We start from the raw sequence: 15,243 nt of genomic DNA, 5'->3' as shown, positions 1-15,243 counted from the left end.
TCCACCAACTCTCTTCCTCTCTCTCTCCTGATGCTGTCAGACCTGCTCTGTACTTCCATCATTTGCTGTTCAAGTCAGATTTCTAGCCTCCACAGTATTTTGCTTCAGTAAAGGAGACCTACCTTCCATGTTTCCTCCCATGATGTACAAAGATTTCAGTTTTGTTGGGAAAGTGGGGTCCATTTTTGCAGCCAGGGCCACATTGGTCAGGGGTCCAACAGCAACAAGACAGACCTACAAGATGATGCAATGTCTGAGGATAGTAACAGTGAGGCGTTCATTCCTTTGTACATTGTAATAGTAAAAAGCTTTTGCTGAATTCAAAGTAAAACCTATTGCAATGTTCATAAATGTTTTCAGGAATACCGCACTGCATATCAGACATACAATGTTTCAATGAGAATGCGACTCTGTTTGACCTACTTAAGATCTACAAGTAAATAAACATAAAAATTCGAACCAGGCTACTTGATCCCTCCACCATGTCCCACCATTTAATATGACCATGACAAATCTGTTTGCATTTCAAATTGCATATTCCTGTCTACCTGTGATAACCTTTGATTTTCTCACCCAACAAGAATCTACCAATCTTTCCTCTAAATGTATTCAATGGCCCTGCCTCCACTGCCATCTGAGATGGAGAAATCCAAAGTCAAACAACATAAAAACATTCTCGTCTCTTTCCTAAATGGGCATGTGTTCATTGTTAAACAGTGCCCCCTAGTGCTAGAACTGTGACAAGAGGAAATATCCTTTCTCCATCCAAGTTACCAACACTATTGAGGATCTTATATACTTCAACCAAACCACGCTTCACTCTAAACTCCAGTGGAAACAATCCCAGTCTATCCAACTTATCCTCATCATATAAACTGCTCAAACCAGGGATCAATCTAGTAAAGTACCTTTGAACTACCTCGAAGATGTTCATCTCCTTCCTTAAAAAAGTGAGGTCTAAACTGCACAAAGGATTCAAGATGTGGTTTCATTAATGCCCTCTGTACAGAAGTTGAACATCCTTGTGTTCATGTTCTATTCATCTTGTAATAAAGAATAGCATCCCATTATCTTTCTTAATTACTTGCTGAACCTGCGTATGAACATTTTGTGACTCATGCAGTGGAATAACAAGATCACTCTGCAGCTCTGAATTCTGCAGTCACTTTCTATTTAAAGTAATCCTCTGCTTTTTTATTCTTCCTTCCAAAGTAAGTAACTTCACACTTCCTACTTTATACTCGGTTAGAATTTTGCATACTCACAGCCTGTGTGTCTCCATCTCCAACACATCCACTTCACAACTTACTGTCCTACCCATCTTTGTCTCAGCTGAAAACATAGTTACTAATCCATCATTCTCTTTCTCCAAGTCATTGATATAAGCTGCACAAAAAAGCAGAGGTCCCTGCACAGACCCTGTAGGACTCCACTCATCACGTCATGTTAATAAAATTGTTTTGTTACTGGAGACACAATTCCTTATTTACAAAAACACAATTAAAGTTTGTGCTGGCATTTCATTAATATGTTCAAATATTCTTTGCTGTGAATATAATCTTAACTTGTTCACAATTACAATAGTTTAGCTATAGCACAGGACATTTTATTCTTGAAACATTTAGCACAAACCTGATTTGTGATGGTTTGCACAGAAATATCACTGTTTCCAAATTTCCTTAATCTTTTACGCTTCTGCTGAGATAAGATCCTCTCTTTATTTACACAGGCCTGCCCCAATTCAAAAACAAGCTCACTCCAGTCTCCTGCCATGTGTCCTTAAGATTTTCAAAGACTTTGACCGCTAAGTTTTGCTGTCCCAACTACTTTGTATATTTCACAATTACAGTGGGTACATCAGCTGAGCAAACAAAAAACCCACCAATGGTGCCCTCACAAAATGCTTTAAATCTAAGAAATGTATTCCCAACAGCAGCATGCTTTTTCCAGCTGATGTGCCCAGCATGAAAACCCGAATCATTGACCAGGACATGTTCACGTGCCTGAAGCCAGACTCCTGAAGCTACTGCTCTGCTTGGAACACAGTCAAACTGGGAGACTTGCAGGAGGAAATGCTTTTCGGATGTCCTGAAAGCATCACTGAAGTGATCAAACAGCCGAAGCGACTCATCGGTGTCCCTGACTTGTGACCGATAAAAATGGAAAAGGTACATTTGCGAAGGCAGCAAAACATTGTTAGATTTCAATGGGAATGCACAGAGGTTAAACTGAGGTGGCAGAGAAAATGTACAATCCTCCTCGCAGCCTATCTATCTGACTCTTCATGTGGCAGAGACTGCAGAACGTACATTAGATTTACAGAGATGTCTCAAAAGACACGAAGCAGAAAGGAAGCAGGTCACCCTCAATCCCAAGGCACAACCCTTGAACGAGGGAAGACGACATCTCACCTGGCCAACATGCTTATTGACTATTCTTATCATGGCATTCACTGCATGCTCAGCTTGGATGTGTTCCAGCCCTGGAGCATTCGGGTCTGGAACATCACCCAGACCATCCTTTCCATGATAAGAAGGATCATGGAGACGTTCTCCAAGGAGCGAGGTACCTGCACCCCGGTATACAGGAATCTGTGCAAACACGGAAATGTAGTTTTCAGAAATTCTGAGCATACATCACATTGGTTCTTCAGAAAACAGAGTAAATGTAAGAAAGATGATTAATACTCTTATTGAAAAGGTTCCCTGAGTTATTTAGTTGTTAACCAGACAGACAGTGAGTATTGTTAAATCCTCAGGCAGTTTCTAGATTAGTCTTCTTGGCATTTACTAAGTTACAAATAGGGACAGTACAACTGACTCCAATTCTTCAAATTAGGAAATGAAGAAATCAAACACATTCCAAATATTTGATTATTGAAGTCCTCATTTAAAGTTGCCCCATTTAGCATTATTTACTTTAAGATGTAAGTGCTTTAGTTTTTAAGATTGTTTTTGCTTTTAAGAAATGGAGCCTCAAATCTGTTAAGCACCTGTTGAGAGTATCATTATTTTTATCTTCCCTCATTTGATTAGATTAGATTCCCTACAGTGCGGAAATAGGCCTTTCGGCCCAACACATTCACACCGACCCTCCAAAGAGGAACCCACCCAGATCCATTTCCCTCTGACTAATGCACATAGTACGATGGGCAATTTAGCATGGCCAATTCACCTGACCTGCACACCTTCTGGTTTGAAACTGTGAGTTGAAGTTGAGAATTAAACTTTGAACAGCAGCTTGTTTTGAACAAAAGCAGTGGAGAACAAAAGACTGGTGTTTGCAGTTGTGAATCAGCCTGGAACAATAATACAGGTTAATTAATGATCTAAGAACCCTATAGACAAACCAGTAACTAGATGCTGTCAGGGACCGGCAGCTGGTTGGATGCTGAGTTGGTCAACCAAGGGAGGACTAATGATGGCCAGCCAACTGCAGAATGTTGGAAAATGAGGAGGAAAAGGTGAGCTATCTCTGACTGGGTTTTGTGCAGGGAGCAGTTTTTGCTTTAGCAGCTGCTGCACTGGGCTAGGTTTTTGTTTTTGCTTTCTCTAGTTATTATTCTCCAGTTACCAATTTGGTGAAAGTTTAAAAAAAAATCCCAGTTGTAAGAAACCAGTAAAAGTCCACAGGTCTGCAGAAGCTGTTTGCATTGACTGGTGACTTTGGAATTCAAGCAAGATATACACAATCACCCAAGGATTTCACAAAGGCCTGGTATTCATCACTGAGACAGACATCCCTTACTAACAATTCTTTTATTTTAAGAAGAATATCCCTTAATTCTATCTATCAGAATTAAGATCAAAAAAGATAAGGTTCAGATTGTAGATATGGATTACATTGCCGTATTGATCATCTATGTTACATGCTTAACAGTAAACTGATTTTTTTTGTTTAAATTAAACTTGGTATCAAAGATCTATCATTTATTAATCTGTTCAGAAACAACTGAGTGATTTTCAGGCTGGTTAATGTTTTAAATTTGCTGTCTTGCCAATCCGGTAATTGTGAGGCTGAGTTGGTTTGGCTTGCTTGATTTTTTTATCTAGGAGGAGGACAAGGAAGGTAGTTGGTTCAGACTGACTTTGCTTTCCAAATCAATTACTGAATAGCAGAGTGGGCTTCAGGGGCTGAATGGTCTGCTGCTGTTCCTGTTTTGTGTGTTTGTACCAAACAGAAACAATAGGGCAGCATTTTGACAGAAGTAGGATATGTCCAAGCTTTAAGTGAGTTTTGTATTCCTCACTTCTTGTTACTGAACAAAAAACAGAGTCCCCACTTATACAGATTTGTTCCTCTGCTCTTCCACACCTACCTCCATCCTGTTGCAAAGTTGTAACACTCGCAGCGCATTTTTGCAAACGTTTTCAATGTTTGTGTTTCCGTGAGTACACGTTATACCCAGGATGTGTACATCAGGAGCTGCAAGAGCCATCATCATCGCTTGGGCATCATCCACCCCACAGTCAACATCTAACAGCAACAGCTTCTTTCCCATTGTACAGCCTGAAATGCAGAGCTTTTGTTTGAAAAGGCATTGCTTAACAATGTAAAGTTGAACAGTACTTGATGATTCATTGTTCGAAAATGGATACTTAAGCTAGTTGATAATTCAACCAAGCCAGCCTCCACAACCTACACCCACCCCTCCCGAGCCCAGGGCACTATTATTCCCCTACCCCATACAGGCACATAAACCATCTGAGTGGAGTAGGCTATTTGGCCCTTTGAGTCTGTCCTGACATTCAATAAGATCATGGCTGACCATCCAACTCAGTACCCTGCTCCTGCTTTTTCCCTACATCCTTTGATTCCTTCGGTACTAACTTTTTGCAATGAGCCAGCAACTGTTGCAGATCCAGTCCTGGTTCCGGCCCCTTCCAATCCCACCATGCACCTAACTTTCAGTGAAGTAAAAGGACAACTCCTAGGTCTCTGACCACTTTCTCCTGACCATTGTGAGGAGGAAGTGGACGATATCCACAGCTTAAAGTCAGGAGATTGGCTCCTTTCTGTGTGATCAGGATTTCAGTGAAGTGCAGATAAATCATTTGTTTGTATATCAGCTACTTAATCTACTAGCATTGAGTTGTAATGGTGATAGGAGAGGTATAGATAAATCAGGACCAGGACACAAAGGGCTCATCCTACTGATAGAGTCAGTATTGGTTTACAGAGCAGGTCATTGTTGGGGATCATGCAATAACGCCGAGGAGTGAAATTTCAGTGAGGCCATGTAAGGATTTGTGAATGAGGATAGGGGTTTGAGTTGGATGTCTCTGAGAACAGGAAAGAATGGAGGCTGGACACAATATGGATGATGGATAAACAGGAGTTAGTGCAGAAACAACAGAAACTGCTGGAAAAACAGGCAGCATCTGAGAAAAGAAATCAGAGTTAACGTTTTGGGTCTGGTGACTCTTCCTCAGAACAGAACTGACCTCCAGCTCATCTAAAACACTTCAGCTCCCACCCCCTCTCTTCCCTCCCGAACAGTGATAGGGTTTCCCTTATCCTCTAGGAGAAAGTGAGGACTGCAGATGCTGGAGATCAGAGCTGAAAATATGTTGCTGGAAAAGTGCAGCAGGTCAGGCAGCATCCAAGGAGCAGGAGAATCGACGTTTCGGGCATGAGCCCTTCTTCAGGCCTCTTTCCCTTATCCTCACCTACCATCCCACCAGCATCTACATCCACAGGACCATTGGCTTCCATTTTCGCCACCTGCAGCAGGATGCCATCATCAGACAGATATTCCCCTCCCCTCCCTTCTCTGCCTTCCGCAGGGACTGTTTCCTCTGGGACACCCTGGTCCACTCTTCCTTCACTCCCAACACCTACCCACAGCTCCTCAGCACTTTCCCCTGCAACTGTCAAAGGGGTAACACTTGCCCATTTACCTTCTCCCTCCCCAGTATCCAAGTGCCCAAACATACCTTTGAGGTGAATCTAGTCTACTGCATTCACAATATGGTCTTCTCTACATTGGAGAACTGAAGCCTAGTTCTGCTGCTAAAAAGACTCTGAGCTTCCAGTTGCTTGGCACTTTAACACATTACCCTGCTCCCAGGCCAATAACTCTGTCTCAGGTTTGCTGCAGTGCTCCAGTGAAGCTTAGTGAAAGCTGGAAGGACAACACCTCAATTTCTGCTTGGGGATTCGATATCGAGTTCTATAACTTTTGGGCTTGACCTCTCCTAAGTCCTAGACCCCACTCCCACATACCAGCCCTTGTTATCACACAGTCTGCTATTTTACACAACCCATTGTTAGCAACTAACAGTCTCCAGTGTTTCACCCTCCTCACCAGATCCACACTTTTGTCTGTCCAACAGTTCTTCTCTCTCTTTGGGCTCATTTACTCCTTACTCCCTCCCCCCACCCTACCTTCTGTGTAAAACCAACATTTTTATCGCTTCCATTTGTTCTGGGGAAGGGTCACTGGACCCGAAACATTAATTCTGATTTCTCTTCACAGATGCTGCTTGACCTGCTGAGCTTTACCAGCAGTTTCTGTTGTTTCTGCACTAACCCCTGTTTGTCCATCATCCATATTGTGTCCAGCCTCCATTGTCTTCCTGTTCTCAGAGACATTCGACTCAAACCCCTCAGATTTACAGCATGCATAGTTCGTCCGGATTTTACTTCAGGTTTAGTGCAGAACAGGAGTCAGGAATTAGAATTTTGGATGAGTTCAAATTTATACAAAGTAGAGCACAGGAGGATAGTGACAGAATGGGAGGAGCTTAGTGTCAAAATAACTGAAACATGTTTTCCAGTTTCAGTGATCTTGGGACTGAGGAAAAATTGAAGATGGATTTAGTAACTATGGCAGTGGAGTGGTGTTTGAGGTAAACTCAGGTCTAAAGAGGGCTCAGAGTAATGCAGTCTTAGTATGAATGAGAACTCAGAAAGGTGATAAAGTTGGAGATTTAGGGGTGGTTTTTTGGTAGCCTTGGACTTCTTAGCTTTTAAATTAGAGAATGTTTTAATCAGGATATAGGACACACAACAGTCCATGACACTTGGCTCACTATGATAGAGGATGTCAGGCTGAACCACACATTCAGAGGCAAAGTGATCTGATATGTATTTTCATACTTTTGTTTTAATTTCCCACAACCTATTACATTTAATTCCTTACATTGTCTGAGGCTGTGATCAATAAAATGAATATTTGATTTTTCAATTAGGATTTTGTATTTTCAGAAGTGGGTGCTTCTATCTGGAGATGAAATTTAAAGCCAGGCATTTTGGATATACTGTTAGAATCAGAATAAACTTTGGATCAGAAAGATGTTCAGCTGTTGATGGGTTCTGAATTTTACTTCCTTAGGGACTTTTTTATTAGTAGTAGATACACCTATTAAAAATGTTAACTATAAAATTTTATTTTTCTTCTTCAACCTTAACACTCACCCGTCTGTATTGCAACTTGCTCCATTTTTGTGTCCAGGGCTCTTCCAATGTAGCAAGTTCTCAATTTCCACTCTGCAAGTTAAAGGAATAGGTTAACCTGGGAAAACTTTCTGTGTTACCTGGTGAGTTGCTTCACTGTCTGAATTGTATGCGAAGAAGATATGGCTGAAAAGGAAACAAAAAGTTTTTAATGGATTTTAAAAAAACATGTGATACCTTAAGGGATCTTTGCTTTGTCCTTCGCGGACTTTACTATGGAGGATGGCAGTATGGAGTGTGCCTCTGAATTCAGAGGGTGGAGGCACTGGATACTGCAAAGGTAATCGGCCCTGACAACATTCTGACAATATTCCATCTGACAATATTCCTTGAGCTCCAGAACTCGCCACTCCCCTAACCAAGCTGTTCCAGTACACCTAAAGCACTGCCGTCTACACAACAATGTGGAAATTTGCTCAGGTATACTCAAAAAAACCCCAAAAGAAGTGAAGGTTTTGGAAATCAGAAACAAGAACAGAAATTGTTGGAAAAACACAGCAGGTCTGGCAGCATCTTTGGAGAGAAATCAGAATTAACATTTCAGTCACTGAACCTGAAATGTTAATTCTGATCTCTCTCCACAGATGCTGCCAGACCTGCAGAATTTTGTCAGCAATTTCTGCTTTTGCCCTGTACACAAAAAAGGACTAATTCATCCCCGTCCCAATTATCACCTTATCAGTCCACTCTTGATCATCAGAAAGGTGATGGAAGGTATCAGAAACTGTGCTATCAAGCAGCATATACTCAGAAATGGAATTAGAGATTTTATTGTCATGTGTACTCCAGTACAGGGACTCAGGAGTATAGTGAAAAGTGTAGAGTCACCATAGGTATAAAGTAGAAAGTAAGGAATTAAGTTAAAACTTCAACATTACAGTCCTTCTTAAGATCCATGGGTGTGGCTGCGGGTCTTCCACTGAACACAGAGTCTAACACCAGCAGGAGGTAGTCAGCCACCCTTGAGTCTTTTTGACACACTACATGTCACCATCTTGCTTCCACTGACATCATCATCGTGCAAACCCCCTGAGGCTGCCGGATCCTGTACCCAACACAGGGACCAAACCTGCCTCCCTCCCGCACCGCGGGGAACACCCTCTCCCCTCCCTCCCCCACCGCCGGGATCACACTCTCTCCTCCTTCCCACACCGCCGTGAACACACTCTCCCCTCCCTTCCCCACCGCCGGGAATACATCTCCCCTCCTTCCCACACCGCCGGGAACACACTTTGCATCAGATACGTGGACACCTTGAAGCTGTCGAGTTCTCCACAGAAGTTCCATAAGACAAAAAAAGCAGTGAGTGCAAAACAGTAAAAGGAGCCCACACACTGTGCTGCTGCAGCAGTGACCTACTCACTGACTGCCCAGTTTGGGAACTGTCAGGGAAATCCAGCTCCTGACCTGATTATAATCCTGGTTCAAATATGGACAAACCAGCTGAATTTCTGACAGGAAGCAAGAGTGACTGGCCTTGATATCAAGATCACATTTGACTGAATGTGGTACCAAGGAGCCTGGCTCAATGGCAATGAGGAGAAATCTTCTTGTTGGTTGATGGAATACCTGACTTATTGGTTGTTGGAGGTCATTCATCTCAACAGGAAATCCTCAGGGCAGTGTCCGAAACCCAATCATCTTCAAATGCTTCACCAATGAACTTCCCTCCGGAGGTGTTCATTGATGACTGCAGCATGTTCAGCACTATTCGTAACTCGTATAGTTGCGCTATTCTCTACTGAAGCTGTCCATGTCCCAATGCAACAAGATCTAGACAATACCCAGGATTGGGCTAAATGTGGCAAGTAACATTTGCATCTCAAATGCCAAGCAATGACCATCTTCAATAAAAGACAATCTAACCGTCTTCCCTTGACATTCAATGGTGTTACCATCACTGAATTACCCTATCAACTTCCAGGGGGTCACCATTGACCACAAAATGGACTGGATTCACCACATAAATACAGTGACTAAAACAGCAGGTCAGAGGCTAGGAATGCTCCAATGAGTAACTCACTTCTTTACTCCTCCATTGCTGGTCCACCATGAACAAGGCTCAAGTGAGGAGGGTGATGCAATACTCCCCGCTTGCCTGGCTGAATGCAACACGATCAATACCCAAGATGTTTAACGTTCGGCAACATGGTGGCTCAATGGTTGGCACCGCTGCCTCACAGCGCCAGGTTCCCGGGTTCGATTCCCATAACCATGTGGAGTTTGCACACTGTCTGCATGGGTTTCTTCCCACAGTCCAAAGATGTGCAGATTAGATGGATTGGCCATGCTAAATTACCCTAAGTCTTCAGGGATGTGCAGGCGAAGTTGATTAGTCATGGGAAATGCAGGGTGAAGAGGACAGGATGGAAAGTGCATCTGAGTGGGATACTCTTTGGAGGACCAGTATGGATTGATGGGCTGAATAACCCACTTCCACACTGAAGGGAATCTTTGATTCTATCATCCAGGACAAAGTGGCATGCTCGATTAGCCCCACATCTGCAAACACGCACCCCCCGGTGCTCAGTAGCATCAGCATATACCATCAAGATGCACTGCAGAAATTCACCAAGAATCCTCAGATATCACCTTCCAAACCCACAACCATGACCAGCTAGAAGGACAAGGGCAACAGATAAGTAAGAACTTGCAAGTTTCCCTTCTTGCTCGACATCAAGACTCGGAAATATATCACTATTCCTTCAGCAAGCGACGGTACTATGTCTTTAAGAGATGTAATTTGCCCCTTTTTAAATGAAGGGAGGTTGAGACAGAGGTGGTGAGTGGCCTGTTCACAACCAATAAAGTAAAGATTGAGAGGCCTTGAGGTTTTTAAAACAGTTGGAACAATAGAAGCAACATGAAGGGGTGGGGTCAAGCTCCCACAGAACCAGGATTTTAGTTTAATTTTCAGCAGCTGTTGGGGTTTGGAAGCTGCTATACATTTCTCCCTGCTACAGCAAAATGCTTAAGTTCTCTCTAAGATTTTTTTGATGTTCTCTCCATCTGAACTGGAGAGGTCCTGGAGAATGTTGCTGAACAAAGAGAGCTTGGAGGGGAGGATCATAGTTCCTTGAAAGTGGAGTCGCAGATAGATAGGATAGTGAAGAAGGCGTTTGGTATGCTTTCCTTTATTGGTCAGAATATTGAGTACAGGAGTTGGGAGGTCATGTTGTGGCTGTACAGGACATTGGTTAAGTCACTGTTGGAATATTGCGTACAATTCTAGTCTCCTTCATTTTGAAAGAATGTTGGGAAACTTGAAAGGGTTCAGAAAATATTTACATGGATGTTGCCAGGGCTGGAAGGTTTCAGCCTATAGGGAGAGGCTGAATAGGCTGGGGCTATTTTCCCAGGAGCACAGAGGTTGAGGGGTGATCTTATAGAAGCTTATAAAATCATGAGGGGCATGGATAGGGTAAATAGATAAAGTATTTTCCCTGAGATGGGGTATTCCAAAAATAAGGGCGTAGGTTTAAGGTGAGAGGGGAAAGATATCAAAGGGACGTAAGGGGCAACTCTTTCACACAGAGGATAATGTGAGCATGGATTGAGCTGCCAGAGGAAGTGGTAGAAGCTGGTACAATTCCAACATTTAAAAGGTATCTGAACGGGTATATGAATAGGAAGGGTTTAGAGGGATATGGACCAAATGCTGGCAAACAGGACTAGGTTAAGTTAACATATCTGGTCGGAATGGACAAATTGGACTGAAGAGTCTGCTTCCATGCAGTTTATCTCTATGACTCTAATTGCAAAACAGACAGTCCTTTTTACTGAATTTGCCTTTGCCAAGGGTGTGTTTATGGGATGTTACTATATTGGAACAGTTACTGTTTAGTAGCTAAATAATCTATTATTCTGTTAAGCTTTCCAATAGAGTTGTTATTCTAATTCTTTTTTGTTATATTTTAACTATAGTGTAAGAATAATGTGCTTTTTGCTTCAAGCCCGATAATTTGACCAATCAAATTGCATCCAGAACACACCTTGCCCTTGCCTTTAAAAATAAGAAAGTGTTGGGGTCTACTCTATTTTCTTAATATATTTTGAGGGGGTTTGGTCTGGACCATAGTATTAGTGTTACAGAAGCAAGTTGTTGTATGCATTTGGAGAACTAAAACCTGATTAAATGTGCCACAGTAAAGTTAGTGTGATGCACTGTGTTGGACTGAAACATTTATAATTTACTGCAGTCAAGAGCAATTATTTTTGGGTTGGTCCTCATTTTTAAGAGCACATGGTTCTTAACTTTTTCAACACTTAAGAAAATGAAAACATATTTGGCACTAACTATTAAAATAAGATCCATTTGAATAAGAAATCAGAAACTGTAACAGAAACAAACAGCAAAATGCAGGCTGCAACGGCCTAGAGGCTATTTTTAAAAAAATAAACTTCTTTTTGTAAGTTCAAGATAATAAAAGACTGTAAAACTGCTTGTCGTAAAGCCACAGGAACTGTCTAAAATGCCAGTCAGTCCTGTTTCAATTTCAGTTCTTAATTTTTTTTAACCCAAAATTTGATGCCATTCCAACTGGTTTCTATATGCAGGTTTTCTGATAGATTTTGTTATATCTCTTTTTTTTTTCAAAAAACTCTTTTAAAACCCTCATGTTCAGAGGAATTTAAAGCAGCGCCAGACTTGTTTGCAGCCGAATTATAAAATAACACTGGTATCCAAAATAGAAACATCAAACAAACCGTAAAAGTTGTGATCAAAAAGGTGTTATTATGAGATGTTACTAGATTGGAACAGTTACTGTTTAGTAGTTATTATTATGCTAAGTTTTCCAATAAAGTTATTCCAATTCTTCTTTCTTTTGTTAATATTTTAACTATAGTGCAAGAATAAAGTGTATTTTGCTTCAAGTCTGGTAGTTTAACCAATCAAATTGCACCCAGAATACAATGCCTTTCACTTGCCTTTAAAAAAAAAGTAAAAGTAGAGTCCAGGTTATTTCCTTAATATATTTTAAGGGGTTTGGTCTGGTCCATAACAAATGTCTCTGGGTCAAAAGAATGGAATTACCACCACAATGTGTTGTGAAAGTACCTACAGAACATGGACTATAGTATTTCAAAATGCAGCTCACCAGCACCTTCTTGAGGGTAACTAGGGAAAGGCAATAAATGGCTCACCCAGTGACACTAACAAGGGAATTTTAAAAGTTTCCTTTGTGATCAGGTCTTAATAAGTCTTTAGTTTTAGTCAAGCAGGTATCTCGACCACCCATAGAGGTGAGAATGGAACAGGAACATGGTAACTTTTTTTGGAGTTGATTTTAACTGTTTGGCTACTCTATAACCTTAAGGTAGAATGAGTTAAACATTACTCTTCCAACCCAGATTCAAGTACACTGAATTTCCTATCACAGAATATATCTTCTGCTAAAGGCTCTCAACTCATTACACTCAGATACATTAACACACAGACACATTAAAGGCTTCACTGAAGATATACTTAATCCAAAATTCTTCATGCCGAAATACAGAAATCTAGACAATCCAGATTTCCCTAGTTCTCAGACTTGACTTTCAATGACAGAAATAGGACCAGTGTGTTTTCCATATTACACCATCTGCCACGTTGTCACGAAACATGATCCAATCTTAACTGACAAATGCAACTCTTCCCCCCCCCCCACCAAAAAACACAAAAATTAGATCCAGTAATATAATGTCAAACAGAAGTTCGGGTGACAAGGAGCCAGTATTAATGTCACAGAAACAACCCGTTCTCTGCATTCTGGGGAACTAAAACACCTTAAAAGTGACACCGTGATGGTAGATGTTGCAGTGTGATGCAGTGAAACATTCATAACTTGCTGTAATCTAGAACGTTTATATTTGCGTTGGTCCTCAGTTTTGAGAGTAAGTGCTTCTTAACCTTTTCAACATTTGAGAAAGTAAAAACCCATTTGTCACCAATTATTAAAAAATGATCCATTTGAAGTTAGAGACCAAAAACTGTAATAAAACAAAAACAAGCAATATTTTTAAAGAGGAAGTAAGTTAGCTCTTCATAAGAATTGCAAAGACATTAAACTTTTTAATCAGTGTTGAATGCAATGTAGGACAACAAGTTGCAATGGCTTAGAGGCTGCTTATTAATTTATAAAAAAACTAAATAAAACTATTTTTTGTGAGATCAATATAATTTTGATTAGATTACTTACATTAGATTACTTACAGTGTGGAAACAGGCCCTTCGGCCCAACAAGTCCACTTGTTGCGAAAATAGTTTAGCTGGAAAAATGCATGGCATAAACCCACAGAATGTGTCAAAAAGCCACTCAGTTCCGTTCCAATTTCAGTTCTTAATTTTTAATCCAAAATTTAAACCCATTCTTACTCCCCAACCCCTCGAAGTATGGACTGGTTTTACTTACAGGTTTTCCAATTGACTTTGTTATAGATTTTTAGAAGCAAAAATCTTTTAAAATCTGAGTGTTCAGAGGAATTTAAAGCAGCACTACACTTGTTTGTAGCCAAATTATTTAAAGAACCCTGGAGTCCAAAACCAATATCAACCAAGCCATAAATGTTGGATCAAAATATGAGGGAGCTACATGCTGGATAAGTTCCCTCATTGACGATGTTCACCAAGTTTGGGGAAAGTGCGTCTTTTACAAGTTGTTAGAAGTACCACGTATATTTCTGTGCATAGCTCAGCAACAATTATTTCTTACTATTATTCTCTCCCACGAGATTATTCAATTAAATTAGTTTAAGTCATAAAAATGGAACGTGTTGGAAACCCTGAGCAGATGTGACAGCAACTGTGCAGAAATAAAGTTTTCGATTCTGACATGATTCTTCAGTAAACAACTATTCACGGATCAGCCCAGGAAAACATAAACTTCACTCACCAAGTGTGTTCTCAACCAACTTGTTCCTCTGCCTTTAGTTTGCATGATACGCAAAACGCTCCTCCAAAGGCAGATGAAGCTGACGAGCTCCACCAGCGGCTCTTGGTGGAAGTTGATTAACTTGTCTTAAAGCGACTGGGTTGGTCTTCAACGACATGTGGTGTTCGAACAGAAAAATCTTGTTTTCCAGGCCGCTTGTTTTTTCCGGTTTAAAATTCATACCATGTGCAATATTATGAGTTTTAAATTAAGATAAAGATAATTATCAACAGATTATGTTTATAAAGCACACAACTTTGTTGGTGCTGAGCTTCCAGAGACACTTTCTGCCCCATAAGTTACATTAACGCTTAAAAATATGAAAAGTGAAAAATCACACAACACCAGGTAATAGTCCAACAGGTTTATTTGGAAGCACTAGCTTTCAAAGTGCTGCTCCTTCGTCAACCATCTGATGAAGGAGCAGTGCTCCGAAAGCTAGAGTGCTTCCAAATAAACCTGTTGGACTATAACCTGGTATTGTATGATTTTTAACGATGAACAAGAGAGACTGTTATCCCCCAGTTACTCCTCTTCTGGATCATGGCAGCCTACCTTGTCTGCAAATTTCAGGAAGTCAATAATTTAGAAACACTTCTCTTTCTCATGGGGACAAGAATTATGTGGGAATTGTATCTGGGCAGCAATGCTGATTAACTATCTGTGAGACCCCATTTCTGTCCTATCTTTCGTTTCAATAGACAGTTTAAAGTATAACTATTTACAACTCAATATTCTCAACACTTTGCAGAAACTTTGGAGATTAGCAATCTAAACACAGATGGCATTTCTGCAAATGTGAACATTTTACACACTCTTCCTGACAAGACAATCCAGGCCTCTCGTTAATGCGCCTTGCCATCCCAGTCCT

The 15,243-nt window shown here is 40.9% G+C and overlaps 1 protein-coding gene across 1 annotated transcript in view; it reads right to left on the bottom strand.

Annotated features, from left to right (window-relative positions):
• The window catches only part of LOC122550871 (inosine-uridine preferring nucleoside hydrolase-like), a 23,318-nt gene extending 8,631 nt beyond the window's left edge, over positions 1-14,687 (bottom strand). Inside the window, exons 1-5 of the mRNA XM_043692259.1 lie at positions 14,334-14,687; positions 7,420-7,491; positions 4,319-4,509; positions 2,412-2,591; positions 123-234 (exon numbers count right to left, since the gene is read on the bottom strand). Of these exons, the coding sequence (XP_043548194.1) occupies positions 123-234; positions 2,412-2,591; positions 4,319-4,509; positions 7,420-7,444 (508 nt within the window). The 5' untranslated portion in view covers positions 7,445-7,491; positions 14,334-14,687. The remainder of the gene's footprint in view (positions 1-122; positions 235-2,411; positions 2,592-4,318; positions 4,510-7,419; positions 7,492-14,333) is intronic.
• Between the last annotated feature and the right edge of the window lie 556 nt (positions 14,688-15,243).

The sequence above is a fragment of the Chiloscyllium plagiosum genome, chromosome 6 (assembly GCF_004010195.1).
Source record: "Chiloscyllium plagiosum isolate BGI_BamShark_2017 chromosome 6, ASM401019v2, whole genome shotgun sequence".
Lineage (NCBI taxonomy): Eukaryota > Metazoa > Chordata > Chondrichthyes > Orectolobiformes > Hemiscylliidae > Chiloscyllium > Chiloscyllium plagiosum.
The sequence above is the reverse complement of the archived record's forward strand: the minus strand, read 5'-3'. Positions and strand labels throughout refer to the sequence as shown.